Source organism: Pongo abelii, chromosome 12, assembly GCF_028885655.2.
Source record: "Pongo abelii isolate AG06213 chromosome 12, NHGRI_mPonAbe1-v2.0_pri, whole genome shotgun sequence".
Classification (NCBI taxonomy): Eukaryota; Metazoa; Chordata; class Mammalia; order Primates; family Hominidae; genus Pongo; species Pongo abelii.
Window position 1 is genome coordinate 61,250,267 of NC_071997.2, and position 23,094 is coordinate 61,273,360.

Below are 23,094 nucleotides of genomic sequence, written 5' to 3' on the forward strand. Positions count from 1 at the left end.
CCGCCCCCTCTGCCTCCCGCCCCGCCCTCTGCCGTGCGTCTATCACCATCCGTGGCTAGTCTGGACGTGGCGGGTTGCTTTCCAAAATGGCGCGCGCGCTGAAGGCTGCAGCCGCGAATGCCGTAGGTGAATACAAGGCACCGGCGACCTTCGCCATGGGGCAGGGCGCGTGGGAACGGCGGTCGGGGGCGGAGGAGGCCTCGGCGTGGCCAAAGCACCTTGATCTAATGTCCTCCCCTGGGGGCGCGTTCCGCGGCCGCTGCTGGCGCTTAGGCAGAGGGTACCTTCCAGAAGCGCCACCGCTTAGTAGCGGGGATTGCCTTGTGCATGAGTCCCATTTCCATCCGAGAGCTGTGCGCCTTGGGCTCTGCACCTTCCAGTATGTGGGCGGGAGAGTCGAGGGAACTTGCCTGGCAGGTCAGGCAGGGCAGGGACAGAAGTAAATAGAAGCGGGTCGGTAAGTTATTTTACCGCGCACCAATAAAGAGACTGGGGAGAAACCAGAAAGGAGAGCACGTTCTGTAAAAACAACAACTACTAGTCGGCCGAACTCCAAGCATGACCAGCGTTCTGTTGGGAACACTCAAAGGTCAGTGGTGTAAAGAATACAAAAGGAGTGGTTTTTCCACGTGCACTAATATATTTATCGCGTACACAGATAAAAGCATGTGGATTTGGAAACTTTCTTGAGTTCTCTCCCCCTTCATTTTTTTAAAATGTGTACATAGAATCAGTTATGACAGAAATAACTGTAATAATTGTCACGTATTCTGACTCTCACTTTCTCCTCTTTTTATCCTTTTTTATTTTTTTTCTCCTCCTCCTTTTATGAGAGGGCAAGTATTTCCCTTAATCTGAGATTCCCTATTAGGAAGAAGGTGCCAAGTGGTAATGCCCCAGAGTTACTCCGGGACATTCGTGATAAATCCTTCTAGCACCAGAGCCCACATTCTTAACCGTAAGGCATACCCTCCTCTTAGGTGATACACAAAATAGGAACGTAAAAATATAAATAAGTGAATATTTGGGAAAAGGCATTTTTATGTCTATTTTTAGAACTGCACACTTTAATGATTGACAGTTTGGGAAAAAGTATGACTTCCAACAGGTCATATACATACTGCAAGAACTCAATACAGATAAAGGTGCGTGTTTGTTTTGTAACTTACATACACATCTTGGCATAAAGGAAAAATGAAGATAGTGTATTCCAAAGATTGCCTTTGATTTGTCCTATTAAGATACTTGAAGCTTAATGGCTCCACTTGTGTGTGTGTGTGTGTGGTTGAATATACATAAAGTAAAATGTACCTTTTTTTTTTTTTTTTTTGAGACAGAGTCTCACTCTGTCGCCCAGGCTGAAGTGCAGTGGCGTTAGCTCACTGCAACCTCTGCCTCCCAGGTTCAAGCCATTCTTCCGCCTCAGCCTCCCGAGTAGCTGGGATTACAGGCACCCGCCACCACGCCCGGCTAATTTTTTGCATTTTTAGTAGAGACGGGATTTCACCATGTTGGCCAGGCTGGTTTGGAACTCCTGGCCTCAGGTGATTCGCCTACCTTGGCTTCCCAAAGTGCTGGAATTACAGGCGTGAGCCCGTCTGTACTAAAAATACAAAAATTAGCCGGGTGTGGTGGCACACACCTGTAATCCCAGGTACTCGGGGGGCTGAGGCAGGATAATCGCTTGAACCCGGGAGGCGGAGGTTGGCGTGAGCCAAGATCGCGCCACTGCACTCCAGCCTGGGCAACCAAAGCGAAACTCCGTCTCAAAAAAAAAAAAAAAAAATTTTTGCTTTTTAAGACTGAATAATATTCCATTGTGTGTGTATACTACATTTTGTTTATCCATTCGTCTCTTGATAGACATTTGGGTTATCCCCACCTTTTGGCTATTGTAATACAGCTATGAACGTGGGTGTACAAATACTTCTGAATTCCCGCTTCTTTGGGGGTGTGTATGCTCAAAAAAAGTGGAATTGCTGGATTACATGCTAATTCTATGTTATGGCCCCTCTTTTAAGGAACATAAAACTTCGCCGAAAAACAAAAGCACAGAAAAATCAGAGTGAACACGTAGAAAAGTTCTGAAAATGGAAATTGAATCTGTTAGGTGGGAGACAAGAATGACCAACTTACATGACTGCATAGGTCATTAATCGTCTGTAAATGGGCTAACAGAAATGTAATCTGTTTACTTACTGTAATGAATAAAAAAAAATTGATCATAGTCTGAAACAAGTTGAGGATATGTATATGGCGCTGTGAAATTAACTGGTCAAATGTTTAAGAGAAAACTTACCAGACTAACTTGAAAGCACTTCTAATGAATGACTTTCTAAATACGTATGTTTGTTTCCTCAAAGCAGATATGTGAAAATTCAGACTTATGTTCAGCCAGGCGCAGTGACTCAAGCCTGTAATCCCAGCACTTTGGGAGGCTGAGGCAGGTGGATCACCTGAGGTCAGGAGTTCAAGACCAGCCTGGCCAACATGGCAAAACCCGTCTCTACTAAAAATACAAAAATTAACCGGGCGTGGTGGCGCGCTCCTGTAATGCCAGCTACTCCGGAGGCTGAGGCAGGAGAATTGCTTGAACCTGGGAAGCAGAGGTTGCTCTGAGCCAAGATGGCGCCATTGCACTCTAGCCTGGGCTACAGAGCCAGACTCGTTTCAAAAAAACAAACAAACTTATTACGTGTTCTAAAATTAGATTATGTGAAGGTCGCACAACTTTGCAAATATGCAAAGAAATGAATTGTACACTTCAAATGGGTGAACTTTATGGTATATAAATTTTAAGTCTGTTTAAAAACTCTTAAGAGATAAAGCTGTTGAAAAAACCTATTACAAGTGATTATTCACTTTTATAATACTTTTTATACAAATTTAACATCTAATGTCTTTAAATAGTAAGTACTCTTAATGCATTTGAGTATAGATCCTTGCAGCTAAACCTTTATGTATTCAGGGACAGTGTCTAAAAAGTGTGATCTGAAATAAATGCAAAATCTGAACTGAAAGAAATGCAGTGTTATTTTTAAATCAGGACACTAAAAGTGATTAACGAGAATTGATATCGAAAGGAAGATTGGAATGAGAGTTAACATACACATCCGATTTTGATCTTTTACTTGTATACCAGCTTCCTGACATATGTGAAAATAGTTTCTTAAATCTGTATTCATCTTTACACGCATTTTTTATTAACACTTCTGTTTTTAAATATCTTATGCATTTATTCGCACATGGTTTTACACTGTAGTATATTCATGCAAAGCAACCTTTATTGGAATAATCACAAATTAAACATTACAGAATTCAAAATAATGCAATTCTGCTGCACTATTCTGAAATGGGAGGCAGAGAAACCTAAAACTAAAGAGCTGTTGAATTCCTACCAGTTGGAGGGCAACCTGAAATAAAAATAGCTTTAAAAAGGTAGCTTCAGTGTTGGTAATCATTTTCATAATTTATGCATATATCAAAACATCACATTGTATACCTTAAAGATACACCATTTCTATTAGTCATCATACCTCAAGTTGGAAAAAAGTTTCTACAAGTCAAAGGAGAAATATAATAATTAAGAGTTCAATTCACAACAAACTTTTCAGGAACACATTTTTATTAAATATAAAGCTCTATCTTAACTCCTTTATTCAGTGTTCTCTACCCAGTTTGCTTGGTCTACACAATTTCACCTTTGGATTTTTCTTGTTGGATCTTTTTTTTTTTTTTTTTTTTTTTGGTAAAATGTACATAACAAAACCCTTTAAAAATGTACAGTTTAGGCTGGGCACAGTGGCTCATGCCTGTGATCCCAGCACTTTGGGAGGCCGAGGTGGGCAGATCACAAGGTCAGGAGTTCGAGACCAGCCTGGCCAACATGGTGAAACCCTGTCTCTACTAAAAATACAAAAATTAGCCGGGTGTGGTGGCACGCACCTGTAATCCCAGTTATTCAGGAGGCTGAGGCAGGAGAATCGCTTGAACCCGGGAGGTGGAGGTTGCAGTGAGCCGAGATCATACCATTGCACTCCAGCCTGCGTGAGAGAGCAAGACTTCGTATCAAAAAAAATAAATAAAGTACAGTTTAACAGTAATTATTACATTCACTGGGTTAGTGCAACTATCACATTTGTCTATTTCAAAACATTTTCACTGGCCTAGTGTGGTGGCTTACATCTGTAGTCCCAGCACTTTGGGAAGCCAAGGTCGGAGGATCGCTTGAGCCCAGGAGCAACATGGGCAGCCTGGGCAACATGGTGAAACTCCATCTCTACAAAACGTACAAAAATTAGCCAGGCATAGTGGCTCATGCCTATGGTTCCAGCTACTCAGGAGGCTGAGGTGCAAGGTATTCTTTTTTTGCAATTTAGTTTCAATTGTATATTTATGTATATGTGTACTTGGTTGTAATCCACTTGAATTTCTTTTTTTTTTTTGAGACGGAGTTTTGCTCTTATTGCCCAGGCTGGAGTGCAATGGCACAATCTCAGCTCACCACAACCTCCACCTCCAGGGTTCGAGCAATGCTCCTGCCTCAGCCTCCCAAGTAGCTGAGATTACAGGTGCACACCACCACGCCTGGCTAATTTTTGTATTTTTAGTAGAGACGGAGTTTCACCATGTTGGTTAGGCTGGTCTCGAACTCCTGACCTCGTGATCCGCCCGCCTCGGCCTCCCAAAGTGCTGGGATTACAGGCATGAGCCACCATGCCTGGCTGGATTTCATGATAACAATGAAACTTACAAAGTTTTTAACTTGTAGGTTTGTTGTGAATATTAGATAGTTGGTGTAAAAAAATAAATACAGTGCCAGACAGTAGGTGCACAGTAAATTCAGGCCATTCTTCTTGTTAATGACATGCAATGACCGTTTGCTAAATGAATGGAATGCAGAGTTATCTGTGGAGATCAAGAAACTATCTGATGAGGACACAGTGACGGTGAATTTTAAAAATGCTAAAAGCTGGCTGGAATGGTGGCTTACACCTATAATCCCAGCACTTTGGGAGACCGAGGTGGGTGGATCACCTGAGGTCAGGAGTTTGAGACCAGCCTGACCAACATGGTGAAACCCCATCTCTACTAAAAATACAAAAATTAGGGTGGGCACAGTGGCTCACATCTCTAATCCTATCACTTTGGGAGTCCGAGGTGGGTGGATCACCTGAGGGCAGGAGTTCCAGACCAGCCTGGCCAACATGGCGAAACCCCATCTCTACTAAAAATACAAAATTAGCCGGGCATGTGGCAGGCGCCTGTAATTCCAGCTACTCGGGAGGCTGAGGCAGGAGAATGGCTTGAACCTGGGGGGCGGAGATTGCAGTGAGCCCAGATCGCGCCACTTCACTCCATTCTGGGCGAAAGAGTGAGACTCCGTCTCAAAAAAAAAAAAAAAAAAGTATAAATATATATATTTATTTATTTATATATATATACACACACACATACACACACAAATTAGCTGGGTATGGTGGCGGGCACCTGTAATCCCAGCTACTTGGGAGGCTGAGGCCAGCAAATCACTTGAACCCAGGAGGCAGAGGTTGCAGTGAGCTGAGATCGCACTGTTGCACTCCAGCACTCCGGCCTGGGCAACAGAGCATTAAAGAGTACTGTATGTGCTCTTTTAATGTATGTTTATACCTTTAATGAACTTATTACAAAATGTAAGACAAAAAATTGGGTACAGGTAGAGAAATTGCTTGCTCTTATTAAATATATGTTGTTTCATTGTGAAATGCAGAGAATAGCAAGTAATTCTTAATATGCCACTATTCTTTAAGTGTTACCAGTAAATATGAATCGTTATGAAAAAATGTTATTCTGTGTTTTAAATCTAACTGCAGCTCAGAATTAGCTTTTTTATTCCAGTCAGTTATTTGAATGGGCAGAGCAGAGTAATTCTGATGTAAGTTTTTCCATTTATCTCCTGGTTTCATTTCAATAATTAAAAAGAACAGATATATAAATAATGAATTTTTGCATGCATTATTTGTTTAGTTTTTAAAATTCAATTTAGAAGTGCATTAATTCTCAAAAGAAGGATATCAATGGCTGTTGAATTTTTCAGGGCTTTTTTCCAGACTGCAAGCTCCCATTCCAACAGTAAGAGCTTCTTCCACATCACAGCCCTTGGAACAAGTGGCAGGTTCTGTGTGGAACCTGGGTCGACTCAACCATGTAGCCATAGCAGTACCAGATTTGGAGAAGGCTGCAGCATTTTATAAGAATATTCTGGGGGCCCAGGTAAGTGAAGCGGTCCCTCTTCCTGAACATGGAGTATCTGTTGTTTTTGTCAACCTGGGAAATACCAAGATGGAACTGCTTCATCCATTGGGACGTGACAGTCCAATTGCAGGTTTTCTGCAGAAAAACAAGGCTGGAGGAATGCATCACATCTGCATCGAGGTATTTTAATTATTTTAATTCCTGGTATTTTAAATCTCTCTTTTAAAAAATGTCTTTTACTTTTTAGGTCTACTTATGGTCACTGTCATTAGAAACTTTTGTAAAGTTCTTTAAGGAGAATAATATTCATCCTCCTCAAAGGTGGATCCTTACATACATTTCTTTTCCCTTTAGAAAATTCTAACATATAATATTAATGTATTTTTTTGAAGTCTGGATTCAGTGACCACTGTAAGTGCCACCAAAGTTAGCCACAATGTAGAGTCTGCTTTAGAATTGATCATGTTTGACCTCCCATGTAACAGGAATACAGCTGTTTTCACTGTCACAAGGCATTCATGTTTGACCTCCCATGTAACAGGAATACAGCTGTTTTCACTGTCACAAGGCATTCATGTTTGACCTCCCATGTAACAGGAAGACAGCTGTTTTCACTGTCACAAGGCATTCATGTTTGACCTCCCATGTAACAGGAATACAGCTGTTTTCACTGTCACAAGGCATTCATGTTTGACCTCCTATGTAACAGGAAGACAGCTGTTTTCACTGTCACAAGGCATTCATGTTTGACCTCCCATGTAACAGGAATACAGCTGTTTTCACTGTCACAAGGCATTCATGTTTGACCTCCTATGTAACAGGAAGACAGCTGTTTTCACTGTCACAAGGCATTCATGTTTGACCTCCTATGTAACAGGAAGACAGCTGTTTTCACTGTCACAAGGCATTCATGTTTGACCTCCTATGTAACAGGAAGACAGCTGTTTTCACTGTCACAAGGCATTCATGTTTGACCTCCTATGTAACAGGAAGACAGCTGTTTTCACTGTCACAAGGCATTCATGTTTGACCTCCTATGTAACAGGAAGACAGCTGTTTTCACTGTCACAAGGCATTCATGTTTGACCTCCTATGTAACAGGAAGACAGCTGTTTTCACTGTCACAAGGCATTCATGTTTGACCTCCTATGTAACAGGAAGACAGCTGTTTTCACTGTCACAAGGCATTCATGTTTGACCTCCTATGTAACAGGAAGACAGCTGTTTTCACTGTCACAAGGCATTCATGTTTGACCTCCTATGTAACAGGAAGACAGCTGTTTTCACTGTCACAAGGCATTCATGTTTGACCTCCTATGTAACAGGAAGACAGCTGTTTTCACTGTCACAAGGCATTCATGTTTGACCTCCTATGTAACAGGAAGACAGCTGTTTTCACTGTCACAAGGCATTCATGTTTGACCTCCTATGTAACAGGAAGACAGCTGTTTTCACTGTCACAAGGCATTCATGTTTGACCTCCTATGTAACAGGAAGACAGCTGTTTTCACTGTCACAAGGCATTCATGTTTGACCTCCTATGTAACAGGAAGACAGCTGTTTTCACTGTCACAAGGCATTCATGTTTGACCTCCTATGTAACAGGAAGACAGCTGTTTTCACTGTCACAAGGCATTCATGTTTGACCTCCTATGTAACAGGAAGACAGCTGTTTTCACTGTCACAAGGCATTCATGTTTGACCTCCTATGTAACAGGAAGACAGCTGTTTTCACTGTCACAAGGCATTCATGTTTGACCTCCTATGTAACAGGAAGACAGCTGTTTTCACTGTCACAAGGCATTCATGTTTGACCTCCTATGTAACAGGAAGACAGCTGTTTTCACTGTCACAAGGCATTCATGTTTGACCTCCTATGTAACAGGAAGACAGCTGTTTTCACTGTCACAAGGCAATTAGGAGAAACAATGAAAAGACTTTAAAGCTTTCAATGTACATGCTAAGTATTCTTTATAACTCTTTTCTCTCTTTAAAATGCTAATAACTTCTTCGTTATTACAAAGTCAATACATTTTCAATTACTGTAATTTTTAAGATCTTCTGAATTGCACCTGCCAACAATTTTTAAAGGAATGTGAAGAAATGTTAGACAAGAAAAGTCCATTAGAGAACATTTCTATAGATGTTCATGTTCAGATAACTGCCTTTTAGAATATCAGCAATGACAATTATGCATTGATTTAATTTGCTAGGACAATTCTTTTGATAGAATGACATAATTGTTAAGCCAAATTTCTTTTTTTTTTTTTTTTTTTGAGACGGAGTCTCACTCTGTCACCCAGGCTGGAGTGCAGTGTGGCGTGATCTCGGCTCACTGCAACCTCTGCCTCCTGGGTTCAAGTGATTCTCCTGCCTCAGCCTACCAAGTAGCTGGGATTACAGGCATGCGCCACCATGCCCGGCTAATTTTGTATTTTTAGTAGAGATGAGGTTTCACCATGTTGGTCAGGCTGGTCTCAAACTCCTGACCTCAGGTGATTCACCTGCGTCAGCCTCTCAAAGTGCTGGGATTACAGGTGTGAGCCACCTTGCCCAGCCTGTTAGGCCAAATTTCTAATACAGAGGAGAGGTCATTTGATTCTAGAGTGAATTCAAGGATGTATTCAGTTCATTATTGCAAACATGTATGAGACCCTACAATGTGTATTCTGCCAAGTACTTGGGATTTAGCAGTGAATAAGACATGAGTCATGTCCATAGTGAGGAGGGGCAGAAATTTAAACACCCAAGTGCAATATACTATGATAAGCAGAATTGATATATGTGACTTCGCAGTAGCACAGATGAAGGAGATTGATTGCTCCTGGCAGACTGAGTTGCTGGGAAGGCCTCACAGAGCATAAGTTACAATGAATGTGAAGGAATTCCCTAGGTGAACAAAAGGAGAAAGTTATTTCAGGCAGAGGGAATTGCATATGGAAAGGCATAGAGTTATCATAACAGCTAACACTTAGTGGCTGAGTGTGGTGGCTCATGTCTTGACATGGCTTGGCTGTGTCCCCACCCGAATCTCATCTTGAATTCCCACGTGTTGTGGGAGGGACCAGTGGGAGGTAATTGAATCATGGGGGCAGGTCTTTCCGTGCCGTTCTTGTGATAGTGAATAAGTTTCACAAGATCTGACAGTTTTATAAGGGGGATTTTCCCTGCCCAATCTCTCTCTTTTTGCCTGCTGCCATCCATGTAAGATGTGACTTGCTCCTCCTTGCCTTCTGCCATGAGTGTGAGGCCTCCCCAGCCATGTGGAACTGTAAATCATTAAACCCGTTTCTTTTGTAAATTGCCCAGTCTCGGGTATGTCTTTATCAATAGCGTGAAAATGGACTAATACACACCTGTAATCTTAGCACTTTGGGAGGCCAAGGTGGGCAGATTGCTTGAGCCCAGGAGTTTGAGACCAGCCTGGGCCAAATGGCAAAACCGTGTCTCTACTAAAAATACAAAAAGCTAGTCAGGTGTGGTGGTATGCACCTGTAGTCCCAGCTACTTGGGAGGCTGATGTGGGAGCATCACTTGAGCCCAGGAAGTGCTGAGGTGTAGGTTGTAGTGAGCCGTGATCACGCCACTGCACTCCAGCCTGAATGAAAGAGCGAGACCCTGTCTCAAAAAAAAAGAACTAACATTTAGTGAGTCCTCTAGTAGTATGTCTACAAAGTAACTCAACACATACTATTTTCTTGAATTCTCATAGCTACCCTGTGAGGGCCCTATTATCCCCATTTGACAGGAAAGGAAACTGAGACAGAGTAGTTAATTTGCCCACAGTCATATCAATAGCAGGTAGCGAGGCTGGGGCTGAAACCCAGATTGGTTCTGATTCCAGGGTCTGCACTCTTACCCATGATGCCAGTTGCCTTCATTATATTAACTGAGTTTTAAATTTGTGGTGGGGAAGCTATAAGACCTTAAGCAGGGAACTAAACAAGGCCTAATATTAGCCTTTATTTTATTTTTAGGGAGTTACTTTTGGCTGCAGGTCTTTGTCAGTGGACCTGAGGGTTTGTCTAAGCCCTACCCCACCCCCCAGGATGAGAAGCAGGACCTTTGAATCCACTCCCTTCTCTCCCACACTGCACTATCAGTATTCCATCAAGAGAGCCCATGCCTTCAAAGGAGGCTGGCTATGTGATTTAGAAGTTCAGTTAAGTAAGGAATAGTGGAAGTTCAGTAATGGCAGATTCAAAAGCAGAGATTAGAAGGGGGACATGCAAATGTATTGGGTATAAAATGAAGGTAGGTAAGAGAAAAAGGTGTGAAAAGTGGTTAGTTAGGTGCTATTTTAGTATAACACCCCCATCATCATTCTCTGCCCTCCACAAAAAAATAAAGTGGCTTAGTCAGATTTTATTTTCCTGTTTTCCGTCTAATATTAGCTATCCCAGGCTGATGGGCAGCTCTGCTGTCCGTGACACATGACTTACAAGGTTGCTCCAGGCATCACCATTTGCCAGCCAGAGGGAAGGGAAGGGAAGGTGGAGCGGGAATACCTGGCAAGTGCCTTTAAGGAGATGCTCTAGGATCACTTCTGTCCTTATCCCATTGGCCCAAGCTTAGTTACATGACACACTCCTCTGCAAGGGAGGCTGGGGAATGTAGTCTCTAGCTAGGCAGTTATATGCCCTGCTGAAACTTGGGGGTTGCTGTAATTAAAGGAGGAAAAGGAGAAAGGTACTGGAGGCCATCAATGGATGCCACGCTTGGTGATTTTTAAAAAGTGGTGCATCACCTGGGCATAGTGGCTCATGCTTATTACAGCACTTCAGGAGGCCAAGGTGGGTGGATTGCCTGAGCTCAGGGGTTCGAGACCAGCTTGGGCAACACGGTGAAACCTCATCTCTACTAAAATACAAAAACTAGCTGGACATGGCGGTGCACACCTGTAATTCCAGCTACTCGGGAGGCTGAGGTAGGAGAATTGTTTGAACCTGGGAGGCAGAGGTTGCAGTAAGCCAAGATCATGCCACTTCACTCCAGCCTGGGTGACAGAGCGAGACTCTGTCTCAGGAAAAAAAAAAAAAATGTTGAACCACTCATCAGATAATTGGTTTTCCCCTCTGTAATTATCACAGGGATACTTTTTGTCCTTTTTCACCAGGATCTTATAAAACCTCCGACTTAGCATATATCTGTTTGTGCATGCTCCATAGTTTTTGTTGACTCACTTGACGAAATGTCCCTTTCTCATACGTGGATTACGATCCCACTAGTTAATTAGCATTTTTCTGTCGAGGTTGAGTTGATTTCTACTTTCTCTTGTGAGGTTTACCCATATTTCTTGTGTGTCTTTGCCTCTCACTAGAGGAAGTTTAGAGGGCATCTTGTCCCATGTCTTCTCTTGCTCAAGTATGGACTGAATCACGCACTGTTTTCTGGCACAGCTTGTGTTTGTGCTCCTAACCTGCTGCCTGCGATGGCAAGAGGGGGTCACCTTCCCGGCCTTCTGCGTGCCTCTGCTTGAGGAGACAAAGCTGGCCATGCTTTCTCTAGAGAGCTTACCCAGACAGCACAGTGTGTCACAGTGACGACTTTAAGGGCCACTGGAAATACTTACTTACTCAAATTTGTACTGAGTTTGTAAAAATATTTAAATGCTTCCCTGCGGGTTGGTAAACAGCTGCTGCTCTGTAACCCCCGAGTAACATTCCTTTTCCAGAAGGACCCTTTTCTGGGACCCTTCAGACACCCTTCTCCCTCTACAATTTTTTTCCTTCAGAGAGAGGGTCTCACTCTGTCACCCATGCTGGAGTGCAGTGGCACGATCATAACGCACTGTAACCTGGAACTCCTGAGCTCAAGCGACCCTCCTACCTCAGCCTCCTGAGTAGCTAGGGCTACAAGCAGCACACCATCATGTCCAGCTAATTTTTTTTTTTTTTTTTAAGAGACAAATTCTTGCTATATTGCGCAGGCTGGTCTCAAACTCTTGGCTCAAGCAATCCTTCTACCTCAGCCTTGCAAAGCACTGGGATTACAGGCATGAACCACCATGCTCAGCCGCACAATTCTATCTGATGAGTATCTTTGTATTTTCCTGATTGTTAAGTATTTTTGGTATCACTCTGTCTTTCACTGTACAAGGTGCTGGGGATATGTGGCTGAACAAGTAGAAAGTCCCTGTCTACCCAGAGCTTGCCTGCTTGCTTCATTTATTCACACATGCTCCGCATTTTCCAGAGAGGATTAAAGGTGACTGACTAAAACACAGCCTACAAAATACAAAAGGATAAACAGAAGTAATAGTGCTAGTTGAAACAAAGAGGAACTATGAGGGATGATTAGCATACCTTACTAGTTTAGCCAAATACAGTCCCACACCGCATAACAATGTTTCAGTCAGTGATGAGTCCACATGAGGTCCCATAAGGTTATAACACTGTATTTTTACTGTACCTTTTCTGTGTTGAAATGTGTTTAGACAGCACTTGCCTACAGTTTTCAGTAACATGCTGTACAGGTTTGTAGCCAAGGAGCAATAGGCTGTACCCTATAGCCTAGGTGTGTAGTAGGTGCCACCATCCAGGTGTGGTGATGTTTGCACAACAATGAAATTGCCTAGTGATGCATTTCTCAGGACTTGTACCCATCAAGTGACACATGACTGTATTTACTTACCAAAAACAAAAAGGGAAATAAACAGTATTGAGTACCTATGACTCCTCCCCATTCCTTCCCTTCCTGAAGACTTCAGGTAGGACAGAGCAGAAGAGTCATTTATGTTGATGGGGAGAACCAGACTGGCCTAAAGCAGGGTGTTGGGATCCTGGCAAGGTGAGGAGGGCATCCGTGAGTGAGAGTTGCCTGCCACGGGGAAGCCAGAGACTGAGTGCCCATGCGTGGGGAGTTCCAGTGCAAGGTGTCCGAGTCTGAGCAGGGTTTGTGCGTTTGTGCCCAGGGGAGCATCTTGGCTTGCAGTGTCAGAGTGAGGAGAGCATCAGCATGGGAGGCCAGCTTAGAACTAAATGCTTATGTCCCCTCAAAATTCGTATGTCAAAATCGTAACCCCCAAAGTGATGGTGTTAGGAGGTGGGGCCTTAGGGAGATGATTCATGAGCAATAGGCCTATCCCTCATGAATGGGATTAGTGTCCTTATAAAAGAGGCCTCAGAGACACCCGTTGCCCCTTCCGCTACGGGAGGACAGTGAGAAGGTGCTGTCTGTGAACCACGAATCCCCCACCAGATGTTAAATCTGCCAGCACTTTGATCTTGGACTTCCCAGTCTCTCAAACTGACAAATTTCTGTTTTTTCTGAGCTACCTAGTTTAGGTATTTTGTTCTAACAGCCCAAATGGACTGAGACACAGCTCAGAGCAGGGAGCTGGAGCCCAAGGATGTTGAGAAGGGCGTCCATCTGAGGGGCGGGGGGCAGGGGCAGCAAGGAGTGGGAGAGCCAGAGCAGGGTAGGGGCACCGACACTGTGGGGAGGGCATGCCCAGCATGGAGGGTCAGGGCTGGTCCTGTGGGGGGCAGGGGCACCGACAGTGTGGGGAGGGCACACCCAACACAGGGTCAGGGCTGGTCCCGTGGGGAGTGCATCGTTGCAGGGGAAAATGGTGACTAATGTGGGGAGTTGAAGCCCAGGTGGGATAAGCTGGGTGTCCTCGCAGGGAGTGGCCTGGTATGGGAGCAGGGCCTGAGAAGGGTGAGGCAGATGTTCACATGGGGTCGGGGGCAGGTATGGGGAGTCAGAGCCACACAGGGTGAGGAGGATGTGTATCCACTGGGATGCTTCCGGGCGGGATGTTGAGTCCCACAAAAGGCAAGGAGGACTGCAGCACAGGGAGTGGCCCAGCTCACATGGGGTAACAGGCCTCTGTGCAGGGGTGGTGTGGCCTGAAATCGTGAGTGGGAGCTCAGATGGGATGAAGAGGGCAGCCCTGCGGCTGGAGCACATGGAGGGTGATGAGTGCAGTGCTGAGGCTGAGGGAGGGGCTGCAGAACCATAGGGACCGGTGACAGAGAAGGGGCTGGTTAGATGAGTAGGTAGTAAGGATCGTGGGAGCCTGGCTTCCCAGTGGCAGACAGGGATGTTGGATCTGATTTCAAGGTAATCTTGAAATTACTGTTGCAGGCTGCTGGGGAAAAGCACATGAGAAAAATATTAATAGTATTTTAAAACAAAGACAAAAGGTAGAGAAATGCAGCAATTGTAACAGTTTTATTTTCTGAGTGATCAGACAATAGATGACTCATTTTCTTGTTTGTGCTTTTATATGTTTGGCAGATCTTTTTTAACAGCATATATTCCTTAGGAAAGAAAAAATTTATAACTTTAAAGTAACAGGCTAGTGAGGTAACTCATTTCCTACATACTGGGTAATGTCTGTTCTTCGATCAAGAAAGGAAAATATTCTCCTTTTTAAAAAATTTTATTCTCATTTTGGCTTTTCACAATAAACTAGGGACTTAAAAAAAATATTTTACTATCAACTGTGAAAATTTCAGCAGAGACAAGCATTTGAGGGATACTCCACATAGCCCCCACTAGACTATATAGCCAGTATGGAAGCTTAGGTAACATGTGCCCTTCTGAAATAAATCCAAGAAGACAGGAACCATCTGAACCCTATGTAAAGTGAGACAGTGTTAGGCTTGCATAATTCACTTAGCTTTTAGCTTTTGAGGAGATACAGTTGGAACAAGTACAACAAATATTTAATCCAGACTTTTCACTTTAACTTTCATGGATTTATACCAATTTGAGGATTGAAGTCATTCATTATATCAGCACCGTTACAACTTTATATAAAATAAAAGCTTATGTTTGTTAAATCTGTCCAAATGTCATGCACAATTAAGAGGGGTACATTATTACTTTTTCATAAAATTTGGTTATTGAGGATTACATACCTTAAGGTTAGAGTTATTTAGCCCAATTACTTGGCTTCAAACAAACAAGATTGTATTGCCATTTTCAGATGGGGAAGCTGAGGACCAAAGAGGTTGTGAGATATACCTGAAGATTGTGAATTCTGGCCGGGTGCAGTGGCTCACGCCCGTAATCCCAGCACTTTGGGAGGCCGAGGCAGGATCACCTGAGGTCAGGAGTTGGAGACCAGCTTGGCCAACATGGTGAAACCTATCTCTACTAAAAATATAAAAATTAGCCATGGTGGCACGCGCCTGTAATCCCAGCTACTCGGGAGGCCAAGGCGGGAGAATTGCTTGAGCCTGGGAGGCGGAGGTTGCAGTGAACTGAGATCGCACGACTACATTCTAGCCTGGTGACAGAGTGAGACTCCGTCTCAAAAAAAAAGTTTTGAATTCTGATTGTGACAATCCAAACATTTTTTATTCGGGTTATTGTCACTCTTAATTTGCAGGTGACAGGGCAAAATCAAGATAAACTCTCAGATACAGATAAATACCAAAAAAAGAAAGAAAGAGAAAGGAAATAGCTGGTAAGAAGTTGAAGTGAAAAGTAAAGGGCCAGGCGTGGTGGCTTACGCCTGTAATCCCAGCACTTTGGCAGGCCGAGGCGGGTGGATCACAAGGTCAGGAGATCAAGACCATCCTGGCTAACACGGTGAAACCCTGTCTCTACTAAAAATACAAAAAATTAGCCAGGCGTGGTGGTGGGCACCTACTACTCGGGAGGCTGAGGCAGGAGGATGGCGTGAACCTGGGAGGCGGAGCTTGCAGTGAGCCGAGATTGTGCCACTGCACTCCAGCCTGGGCAACAGAGCAAAACTCCGTCTCAAAAAAAAAAAATAAGAAAAGTAAATAGCCCCGATTTTCATTAATGGCATGCAAAGTCTTCCAGAACTATATGGTACACTCTGTAATTGTTTGAAGGACTATAAAAGCAGTTTTAAAAAACCATAACCCCCTCCTTTTTTAAATTAATACTTTAAGTTCTGGGATACATGTGCAGAACGTGCAGGTTTGTTACATAAGGTATACATGTGCCATGGTGGTTTGCTGCACCCATTAACCCATCATCTACATTAGATATTTCTCTTAATGTTATCCCCCCCCTTGCCCCCACCCCCCAACAGGCCCCGGTATGTGACTCCCCACCCTGTGTCCATGTGTTCTCATTCTTCAACTCCTACTTATGAGTGAGAACATGCAGTGTTTGAAAACCTCCCTTTTTTTAAAATATGGGTTATTACTGATGTGTTACTTTCATTACTTAGAGGGACTGATTTAATTTCCCAAATCAAATTGCCCTGCATTTCTTACAACTATTGCATCTGCTTTCAATTCAGAAAATTAAGACATTTTAATTTTATTCTTTTTATTACTGCCAAACAAAGCATTAGGAGTACTCTTAAAAGAATCATGAAATGTATAGCAACACTAACAGAAGGATAAATATGGTAAAAGAGCTTTAAAATCGAAGTTAGTGATAGAAATAGTAACAGAACTAGAAATAGATGCTAGTGCAGTGTCATTTAGACATTTATTAGTTTTTTGAGACAGGGTCTTACTCTGTTACCCAGGTTGGAGTTCAGTGGCATCATCATGGCTCACTTCAGCCTCAACCTGGGCTCAAGCAATCCTCTCATCTCAGCCTCCTGAGTAGCTAAGACTACAGGTGTGTGCCACCACACCTGACTGATTGATTACAGAGATGGGGCTTCACTATGTTTCCCAGGCTGGTGTCAAACTCCTGGGTTCAAGCCATCCTCCCACCTTGGCCCCACCTGAAGCGTTGGGATTATAGGCATGAACCACTCTGCCCGGCATGAACCACTCTGCCCAGCATGAACCACTCTGCCCAGCATGAACCACTGTGCCCAGCCTTGAAGTAATTCATGATTGAGGGATATTGAAGAAGGAGTATACTAAAACATTGGGTTGCAATGTCAAAATTATAGATACTTGTACTTGGATAGAATGTTCCATAAATGGAAATATAATCACATGTAGCATAGGAGTATCCCAAAGGGCACTAGGGAAAAAGTCATGATTATATCATGAAATTGTTCAAACATATGAGAAGTAGAAAAAAAAATCATGTCAGTACTTTCATCACCCAGGTTCAACAGTTTTCAAGCTCTTGCTACACGTCATCTTTTTTTCTTTTTTCCTTAAATTATTTTAAATGAACAACATGTCATTTCACCCTTATTCAGTTTGGGTCTCTAAGAAATACAAAAATAACCACGGTGACATTATCATCTTTATTTTCTGGCACTTCAGTCAAAATTAAAGGTAAATCTTTTGGCACCATCTATACACAGTTCATAAATTAAATTTCCCAGATTGATTTACAAATGTCTTTTTATAGTTGATTTGCCCTAATCAGGATAAAAGCAAGATCCACTCATTATAAACGGTGGTTAATCTCGTCAGACGCTTTAAAAAAATTATGAACATCTTATAATAGTTTGATACATTTATCACAATTAGTGAACCAATACCGATTCATTATTATTAGCTAAAGTCTGTACTTTATTTTGATTCCTTTAGTTCTTACCCAGTGTCCCTTTTCTATTCCAGGATCCCATCTAGGATTTCACATCACATTTATTTTTTATTTTTTATTTTATTTTAGGTTCCAGGATACAAGTGTAGGACATGCAGGTTTGTTACATAGGTAAACGTATGCCATGGTGGTTTGCTGCACCTGACAATGCATTACCTAGATATTAAGCCTTGTATGCATTAGCTATTTATCCTGATGCTCTCCCTTCCCCTAGCACATCACATTTAGTCATCATATCTGCTGAGGCTCCTCTTGCATGTGGCAGTTTCTCAAACTTTCCTTGTTTTTTTGTTTTGTTTTGTTTTCTAACCTTTTTCTAGGATCTCCTTTCCTTGTTTCTGATGACCTTAACATTTTTGAAGATTACTGGTCAGTTATTTTGTAAACTGTCCCTCAGTTGAGATTTGTGTGATATTTTTCTTATTAGACTCATGTTATTGATTTTGGGGAGAAAGACCATAGAGGTAAAGTGTCATTCTCATCACATCATATCAAGGATTCATACTATCAACCTGACTTATTGTTGATATTAACCTCAATCTCCCAAGTGAGGAGGTGTTGTCAGGTTTCTCCACTGGAAAGCTGTTTTTTTTTTCTCCTCCATACTATCCTCTTTTGGAAAGAAGTCATTATGCAAGGCCCACACTTAAGGAATAGAGAGTTATATGAGTATGGACTTGTGGATATTTATTTTATGACTTGCATTACAATCTAATACTATTTTTTTTCCCCTCAGATTGTTCCAGCTTTGGCTGTTAGGAGCTCTTTCAGTTGATTCTTGTGTCCCTTTGACATACCCCCATCATTTTTGGTTTTGTGTTTGTTTTTTAAGCACTTCCTTTCTTTTTCTGGCACTGTAAGATGCTCCGAATTCATCTTCTATATAAGATGCTCCAAATTCATCTTCTTTACTCTTTTCCCTAGCCATATAATTAGACATTTCATCTAGGGGCCCTGGTTCCTATTACTGGAGAATGGTATTAGAAGCCAAGATCTAGGTTCTAAGTGTGCTTATTGCTACTGGGGGTGTCATTGGTTGTTGGCCTACTGAGCCAGGACAACAGGGAGAGATGTGTGTATACTGTGTATATACACATATCTATACACATTTCTATATATAACTATATTATAGAATTCATGAAATGTCATAAACTCCTCAGTGCATACTGACGTCTCCAGCTCTAATCCATTACCACATAGACCACACTAGCCTTTATCTTCTCATTCCAACAGTGAGAAACTTAGCTCCCACTATCAGCCATCCATCTACTTCGTTGTTCAATTTTGGTATGATGTGTGGTAGTTGTATTTGTCTTCTAGGGCTGCTATAATAAATGATCACCAACTTAGTGGCTTAAAACAGAAATTATTCTTTTCACAGTTCTAGAAACTAGAATTCCAAAATCAAGAGGTAAAAAATATGGAAGAAAAAGAAAACAGAATAGAGCATAAGACAGATGTAGGACATAGTCAAAAGTTCTAGCAGAATATAGTTGGAGTCCCAGAAAAGAAAGAGAGAGAAAATAGAACAGAAGCAATAATTGAAAAAATAGTTGACAAGGACACTACCAATCTGATGTAAAACATCAACCTATAGTTTCAAGAAAGTCAGCAACCCCAAGTAGGGCAAACAGAAAACCACACCAGGCGGGGCAACGGTGGCTCACGCCTGTAATTCCAGAACTGTGGGAGGCCAAGTCGGGCAGATCACTTGAGTTCAGGAGTTTGAGACCAGCCTGGTCAACATGGTGAAACTCAGCCTCTACTAAAAATACAAAAATTAGCCAGGCATGGTGGCACATGCCTATAATCCTAGCTACTCGGGAGGCTGAGGCAGGAAAATCGCTTGAACCCAGGAGGCAGAGGCTGCAGTAAGCCAAGATCGTGCCATTGCACTCCAGCCTAGGTGACAGTGAGACTCTGTCTCAAAAAAAAAGGGCAGGTGCAGTGGCTTACGCCTGTAATCACAGCACTTTGGGAGGCCGAGGCAGGCAGAACACAAGGTCAAGAGATGGAGCCCATCCTGGCCAACATGGTGAAACCCCGTCTCTACTAAAAATATAAAAATTAGCTGGGCATGGTGGCGTGCGCCTGTAGTCCCAGCTACTCTGGAGGCTGAGGCAGAATTGCTTGAACCCTGGAGGCAGAGGTTGCAGTGAGCTGAGATCGCACTACTACACTCCAGCCTGGGTGACAGAGTGAGACTCTGTCTCGAAAGAAAGAAAACCACACCTAAGCACGCCATAGTCAAATTGCAAATCAAAGATGACAAGAAAATCTTAAAAGCCATCAATGTAAAAAAGACATATTATAGAATGACATGTAATGACAGTTTTTAGTTGCTGACAGAAAAAACCTGCCAATTTAGAAATCTGATTCCGGCCAAGTTGGTGTAAAAGAGATCAGTTTATCCTCCTCCCTGAAACAAACAAGCAACCTAGACAAAATACATGAAATAATGAATTTCTGGCATTGGACATCAGGCAGCACAGGAATTGATTTCTGAGAGAGGGTAAACAAACAAGATGAGCCCTACAATTACCCAGTTTACTGGCTGTAGAGAGTTTCCAGACTGCAGTGCAGGAAGGGGGAATCCACGCAGAACTTAGTGGTCTCCCTGAGTTGAGGAGATAGGAGTTGGAAGTCTGAGGAGGCCATGTTGCTAGAGTTCACAGCTCTCTCCTGGAAAGGAGAGCTGCACAGAGAGTGAACTCTAAAGATCTGTAGTACCTTTCATGTCTTAATCTGAGCTTCGAGTATTGCACGCATGTTAGGAAGCTAGAATAGAACCCCTTGAAAGGATTAGAGGGAATAATCCACACACAGAGGTGGGGATAGTTTTTTCTTACTAGTCATAGTAATTTCCGTAACATTGGGAAGAGTACTCAGAAGGGCTTTGGCTTGGTAGTGAGGAAAATTAGTCCTAGACTAAAAGCTGCTCCAATCCCACCTAACACAGCAGAAAAAAAGCTTAATAATATTGAAATGAATTTAAAAATAAGATGAAATTGACAATGTCTGACGTCAGTGAGGACCAATTTTCCTCACTAAGTGGGTCGGGCCGTTCCTGCCACGAGCTTCTAGTGCATGTTCTATTCTGAAAAGGATGAGAATTAACCAGCTACAGTGCAAGATGTCATGAAATGAGCCGTGTTCAGAATCTAGGCACCTGTGACTTTGATATACCTATGAGGTTTAAAAAAGAAATATCAGGAATACAAGTAGAATATGTGCCATATGAAGAAATCATAGCTTATTTATGTAACATTTAGTATCCTCATTAGCTGTTTGACTGGTTTTAGAATTCAGCTTATAATCCTTGGCTCTTTGGAAATAAAATTGTATAAATATTAATATTTATTAGACCTGAATGGTAGGTACATAGGTGTTATACTAGTCTCTGTGCTTTTGTGTTTTTTTAAATTAAACTAGTGATTTTAATTAAACTAGTGATTTATGACTGCCTAGGAATGTGGCCATTCATATCATACCTTTTCATCCATTTCTTAGGTTCCCAGTCTAAGTGGGTGACTTTCCAAGATAGAGGCAGATCATTTCTCCATCAAGTATAGAGAGACACATCTGCTCCTCCTAGAGTGTCCATAAGTATGAAGAAAATAGAAATAACTTAGAAGAGGCTGCAAAAAACATTAAAGTTTGAATTTTTTTTTGGATGGGGAATAACATTTTGATGGCAATTTAATAGTGATTTTCATGTGTATCTTGATAATGTCAAAGGTAATAACCAGGTGTTTTGGCAGGGCAAGTTTTGGGGATCAGGGAAACCCTCATATTTGCTAAGTACCTATTATGCCATAAACTGTACTGAAAGCTTTTTATCTGTTACCTCATTTTAATCTGTAGTCAATTTATATGGTAGACCTCATTTGCCTGTTATAGATGAGCACCCACGGTTCTCAGGAAAAAGCAATGTCTTCAATCTCACTAATAGTACTGCCAGAATAAAGTATTATAAAGTATATCATACATGATTTAGATTATAAGAAGAAACATTTACTAATGGTGAAAATTCTAAGCATTGTGGTTGCTTACCTAGAAAAATTTGGTAACTTCTTTTACTTCTCTGAAAATTTTAAGCTTATTTTTTATGATGATTTAAGAATGGTCCTGCCCACAGGCAGAGGAGATAGACTGCATGAGCTCTCAAAGTTTTTTCTAAGTCTTATGATACTATAAGTTGGTATTTTTATGATCTCAAATGTGTTCAATTTATTTCCTTTTCTTAAGGTGGATAATATTAATGCAGCTGTGATGGATTTGAAAAAAAAGAAGATCCGCAGTCTAAGTGAAGAGGTCAAAATAGGAGCACATGGAAAACCAGTGATTTTTCTCCATCCTAAAGACTGTGGTGGAGTCCTTGTGGAACTGGAGCAAGCTTGATTTATATTTGCAAGCAACTAAATTAATTGACCTGAAAAAGCCTATCAAATACTATCAAAATGTACTATGACATTGAGTCCTTCACTGCTTCCATCATGTAAAAGTTCACAGTTAAAAACTGAATTACAGAAAGATTAAAATATATACATATATAAATACATAAATATGTATATTATTTAGATTAACAAACATTTGTTAATTTGAATTTGAAGGAAATCTTGATTACTAATTACTTAGGGAACATTATTAAAATCATATAGAAATAAATTATTCCTCTTCTACAATGGGGTAATTGAATGTAATGTGTTAGCTGTGTACAAGGGTATGTGTGTGATGGATGGATACACAAAGGAGTTATGAAAGTATGACAATTTTGTGGCTAATATTTGGGGCAAAACTTTCTAAGAATGTTTTGGAATACTTTTTTGGAGCAAACTGTTTAAGATTAGGGAATTTTGATCTCAGAAGTTTTGCTCTTCAAAAACAACTCGTGGTCACAGGTTCCTCAGGGTCCAGGTGTTTTGGGTGCTAGGGCTAGATGTATAGGAAGTTTTGTGGAAAACCTGGTGCGTCATCTAGTAGGTGTGTGGATGGCTGAATTATTTTTTAAATCAGTAGTAATTTGTAGAGTTAGGTATCACGTAGATGCTAGAACACCACAACAGGTCCTAGGGGAATATACAAAATGAATAGAAATCCACTGCCAAGATGTTTATGGTTCAGCTGGGGAGAGTACTACTTGAAATAAATGTAAACACTTACAAAACAACATCTGAATGAATTAAAAAGGAAAGGAAAGAGAGAATGGATCTCAGAGGATGGTCAGACTCAAATATGTTAGAAACAAGTTTCAGATGAATTTCAAAGATTACAAATGGATGCATTGAATGCATAGTGGATGGAAAAGTGGCTAACAAGTTCATGGATGAGTGGATGTTGAGTAAATAGATACGTAGACACTGAACTTGTTAGGGAAGCCAAGTATAATATCCAATGATACTT

At 41.8% G+C, this 23,094-nt stretch overlaps 1 protein-coding gene across 3 annotated transcripts; it reads left to right on the forward strand.

Annotated features, from left to right (window-relative positions):
• Window positions 1–7: 7 nt before the first annotated feature.
• MCEE (methylmalonyl-CoA epimerase) lies at window positions 8–22,376 on the forward strand. Of its 3 annotated transcripts, none has more exons than XM_009237201.4 (3): window positions 8–126; window positions 6,080–6,255; window positions 21,940–22,376. In XM_009237201.4, the coding sequence occupies exons 1-3, from the start codon at window positions 87–89 to the stop codon at window positions 22,090–22,092; spliced, it is 369 nt and encodes a 122-aa protein (XP_009235476.2). In that variant the 5' UTR covers window positions 8–86; the 3' UTR covers window positions 22,093–22,376. The 3 variants fall into 3 exon arrangements, with proteins under 3 accessions (XP_009235476.2, XP_002811962.2, XP_009235475.1); XM_002811916.6 differs by having other exon boundaries at window positions 19–126; window positions 6,080–6,417; XM_009237200.4 differs by having other exon boundaries at window positions 41–589; window positions 6,080–6,417.
• The last annotated feature ends 718 nt before the right edge of the window (window positions 22,377–23,094 follow it).